The following is a 4596-nucleotide window of genomic DNA, read 5'->3' as shown; positions in this document are numbered from 1 at the left end:
AGGCAGGTGAGGAGGGAAAGTTTGCCAAAAATATCTAAACATTCCAGAAACAGAGGTAGAAGAAAAAACAAAGTTTCTGAGCAGCAGTCTTAAGTCATGTTTCAGTAGTGTATGGTGCACACCAATATTAAAACGGGTTTTTAGAGTCCCTCCGTAAGATCTGTTCATAAAAAACAGGTTTGACTATTTTTGTTAAAATATGATGTGTCAATGCACTAATAAATGGAATGTGGGCATCTCAACCTCAGCTGTTCCTTTGAATCATGTAGAGCTGGAAGTAGTACCTGTAGACAAAATATTCGTTGCTTAGAAAATATGTATTGACATATATGCAAAAGAATGAACATGTGGAGTTCATTTACTTATGCATTTGCAGATGTTCCAGCGTTTGTGTATTCATGTGATACAGAGACTGAGGCCAGTGCATGCACATCTTTACCTCCAGCCAGGAATGGAAGACTGGTAAAATAATAACACCTGAAAACTTCTAGTTATTGCATGCGTTACAGCAACCGCTTTTGTGTAATGAATCACTCAAAGTGGTCTTGTAAACCTATAATGGTACTGTTTAAATTGTTCTTTATTATTCTACCCAGAGTGCTCCGATTTGTTTAAAAATACTGTGGTTGGAAAAGCCGGTGTCTAAAAATGCGTTGTAGGAAACATTTGTTCTCTTAGAGTAGATTTTCAGCATAGTCTTTCTTTTCACTGCCAGTAATGTGCTGGAAGTGTAAATCTCACTTCGTAGACATGAGAATCCAATTGTGAATTGGATCCAGAGGCATGTAGGTGCAAATTTTCATATTTACATCCAGTAAAAGAGGTTGGAGGTGAGAGTCCAGTCCTATGTCATATAGTTAAATCACAGGTTTTGTCAAAAAGTTGAGAAAAAAAACCTACGAGATTCTGTTTTGTTCTCCTAATTATCAAGAAAACTGTCACTTTGTCTCCGATTAAGAAATATTTATTCTTTTTGATACATAATGAGAAGATGAAAGTGGTTTTTCTTTCATCTCTTGGGTTAAGCTTGTGATCCTGGTGATAACTTTTTTCCAGAGCAAAAATGGCCGACTTTATAATAAATATATTGCTGTAACAAAATTCAGGACATGAAGATACAGTTTTCCTGGAAAAAACAGAATTCAGTTTTCTCTGGAAGCCTTACTTTAAAAGACTCTGTCACTGGTTTTGGTCAGTGATAAGATCCCACTTTCAGTAGGTGAATAAGGTTGGAAGTGAGTGTTTTCTGCCTTGTGAGGATCCTGTATATGTGTTTAGGAGACTGCCTTTCCTTGCTCCCACAGTAAACTTGGCTATAACAGCATTCTTTCTTGCAACTCAGGAAATTTGACATGCGAATCAAGAAGCTGGTTTTAAGCGACAGATCCCCTAATATTGCTTTTTTTAAGAATTCTTTTCCTGACTAGAATCTTGATTCAGAAGACTAACTTTATGAACCTTTCAACATTTTCAGTAACGGATGCTACCTTACCTAAAGTCACGTTGTTATTTAGGCTCTACTTGGCGTAAAGAGAAAGTGTTAGAGATCTGAGTATGGTAGTAGGACAGAGTAAAAAACTCTTAAGTTCTTCTGAATTTTTTTTTTGACTGGTTCAAGAAGATTTTATGCCCCATGTATTGCGTGAAATATCTACATTGGATTTCGTTTTCAGTTCGGATGACATGGATGGTCCTGTGGAAGACATCGGCAGTCGCTCTTGTGTAACACGCTTTGTGAAGACACTCTTGTCAATTATGGAGCATGGTGTTAAGCCTCACAGTAAACATCTCACGGAATACTTTGCCTTTCTTTACGAATTTGCCAAAATGGGAGAAGAGGAAGTGAGTATAGCCTTGTAGTTTTGGCAATTTGGTATGTTTATGCGTGTATGTATCTTCAAGTAATGCAATATCTGCGCATTTCAGAGCCAGTTCTTGCTTTCATTGCAAGCCATATCTACAATGGTCCATTTCTACATGGGAACTAAAGGACCTGAAAATGTAAGTTTGAGTATCTTGTATAACGAGAACTAGTCTTTCATATCTCACATGTATGTGATCATTAGTGCTATGTCTCTTGAACCATCTTTCAGCTGTTAAATTAAAATTGCTTTGCTCATACAATTTTCTTTCACTGTTTAAGTGAATATAGTATTTTAAAAAGATGCTGAATTGGCTCTGCTGTAAAGCAGTGTTTTCTGTTTAGTATGGGAATAGTGATTAAGTAGAAGCAATTAAAGTTGCCCGCATTATGCTACTAATGGTAACAATTGATTGCTTTACCCCTATTGTACAACTTAAGCTTTTAGATTTACTTGGGTTTTTTATTAAATAGACCACCATATCAAGCTATGTAGTGACTTCAACCAGCCTAGCTTTTGCATTTGTAAATGCAGTTTAGCTTATGCAAAATGAATGCTTCGACATGAAAATCAAGGGATTAGATATTTACCTGGTTTGATTCATGCAAGCTTATTAAGTTGTTTTGGATAAAAGAGAGGAGAGAATATATGCAAAACCATGTACAGGCTCTTTGAAATTAAGGCTCAAAATGTCCACATCGAAGTTTTTTGTGGTTTTTTTTTTTTTCCTTACAGCCACAGGTTGAAGTACTTTCTGAGGAAGAAGGAGAGGAAGAGGAGGAAGAGGAAGATATACTTTCTTTAGCAGAAGAAAAATACAGGCCTGCTGCACTTGAGAAGATGATTGCCCTGATTGCTCTTCTAGTTGAACAGTCTCGCTCAGAAAGGCAAGGGCTTCTGAAAAACCAAAATTAATTCTAATCTAAGCTAGTTCAGAAAAGAATTGGAGATTTTATGGGTTTGGAAGGCGTGTTGTGGGCTTTTTAAACAGCGTAAATGAGCTTGTATATGGACCCATTATATTTTTAACCGTTTAAAAGAAAAATGTTTTGTCATTCTTGGCCAAATAAAAGACTGAGGCTAAATCCTCAAACACATTCAGTTGCCCACTTTTGGATTTCTTTCTTTATTTGGTCTAAGTACAAAATACTTATTATCTTTGTTCCGTTTTATGTCAATACTTATCAGTCTTCAGACAATATACAAGAGAAAATAATACTGAAGAATATAAACTAACACTCACAGTCCTGTATTTCCCCTTAACCTTACTTGATAATCTCATAAGTAAAATGGTAAAGGTTTGTTTTTCTTTATTTTAGGCATTTGACTTTGTCACAAAACGACATGGCAGCATTAACAGGAGGAAAGGTAATACATTTAAACATGACTGTATAAGCCTCAAAAAAAAAAGCACATTTGTATGTGTACATATGTAATTGTAGAATATGTACTAATATCTTAATATTTGTTGCAGGGTTTTCCTTTTTTATTTCAACATATTCGTGATGGTATCAACATCAGGCAAACTTGCAATCTCATTTTCAGTTTGTGTCGGTACAATAATCGGCTCGCAGAACATGTAAGTATGAGAAACTATAGCTATTTGTTGAAATTCTTATCTAATAAGTGTAATGGGGTGATTTTTATTATTTTCACTGAATAAGCACAAGTCTAAGTGAGTTTTGTTTGTTTTGTTTTTAAGATTGTGTCCATGCTTTTCACATCTATAGCAAAGTTGACTCCTGAGGTATGTAAACATACTGCCTGTATATTAAATAATCTGTATTAATATTTTTCTGTTTTAAATTACTGAAATAATCCTTTGCTAATCAAAAATCTTGCATGGAAGATAATCCATGGAAGTTTTTGTGACATTAAATGAAGTCTAACTGCACTGTACATTGTTTTCTAAAGCAGAAATCGTGTATGCAGTTTAAGATGAAAGTTTTATTCAAAGTCAAATAACGTATTTCTAGATTCTCCACCTATATGAATTTTTTAAAAAAATTGGTAACAATACGACGTGTATGCTAGAATAGGTGGAGATACATAATTATCATCTGGTTGTTCAAGTTTTGGGGCACTGTTTTGCAGTTCTGTGCATGCAAACACGTTTCTCAGTCAGAATAAATTCCTGCCCTGGTAATAACAAAAATACTGAGAGTTCCAAATGGATTCCACATGAAAAACGTATACAGAGTGGAGAAAGTGTATGCTCACACAAGGACATTCTTGTATACTGCTGTCAGAAAAGAAAAATAATCAGGAAAAATTAAGGGCATGTCAAGCACAGGAGACATGATCATGGTTGGAAAAGCAGCACATACTAAATCATTCTCATGACAGCTTTGCTTTGTGTGATAGAATGGGCACTATCAGATGACAGTCTACTTCCCTCCTGTCGTGCTAACATTTGCTACATTTTTATGCTTTTTTTGCTTTGTGCATATACACATGCACCAGAGACGTTTTTGGTGAGGTGCAAAATATGTAATATTAGTAGTGACCGCTTTATTGAAGCATTGTTAAAAGCTGCGTGAGTCTTAGCAAACTTAAAAAGAAAATACAGAATTCATATTAGATCCAATATGCTAGAGTAGAAATGTTGGTGGTTTCAGAGGAAGACAGTATGCCAATAATAATGACCCGTGTAAACCCTCAAAATATGATGCTTTTGGATAAACTTTTCAGGATCCGTGTTATGCAAATACCTAAAAATAATAGCTTCTCTGAA

At 35.2% G+C, this 4596-nt stretch overlaps 1 protein-coding gene across 1 annotated transcript in view; it reads left to right on the top strand.

Moving 5' to 3' along the window:
* LOC104617472 (ubiquitin carboxyl-terminal hydrolase 34) overlaps positions 1 to 3609 on the top strand; it is a gene marked incomplete at its 3' end in the record, with an annotated part of 58725 nt that extends 55116 nt beyond the window's left edge. Inside the window, exons 51-57 of the mRNA XM_010282806.1 lie at positions 377 to 462; positions 1674 to 1842; positions 1927 to 2001; positions 2598 to 2749; positions 3182 to 3230; positions 3337 to 3441; positions 3565 to 3609. Of these exons, the coding sequence (XP_010281108.1) occupies positions 377 to 462; positions 1674 to 1842; positions 1927 to 2001; positions 2598 to 2749; positions 3182 to 3230; positions 3337 to 3441; positions 3565 to 3609 (681 nt within the window). The remainder of the gene's footprint in view (positions 1 to 376; positions 463 to 1673; positions 1843 to 1926; positions 2002 to 2597; positions 2750 to 3181; positions 3231 to 3336; positions 3442 to 3564) is intronic.
* Between the last annotated feature and the right edge of the window lie 987 nt (positions 3610 to 4596).

This window comes from Phaethon lepturus, unplaced genomic scaffold (genome assembly GCF_000687285.1).
Source record: "Phaethon lepturus isolate BGI_N335 unplaced genomic scaffold, ASM68728v1 scaffold11472, whole genome shotgun sequence".
Lineage (NCBI taxonomy): Eukaryota > Metazoa > Chordata > Aves > Phaethontiformes > Phaethontidae > Phaethon > Phaethon lepturus.
Note: the sequence above shows the minus strand (reverse complement) of the source record. Positions and strands in the feature narration are given on the sequence as shown.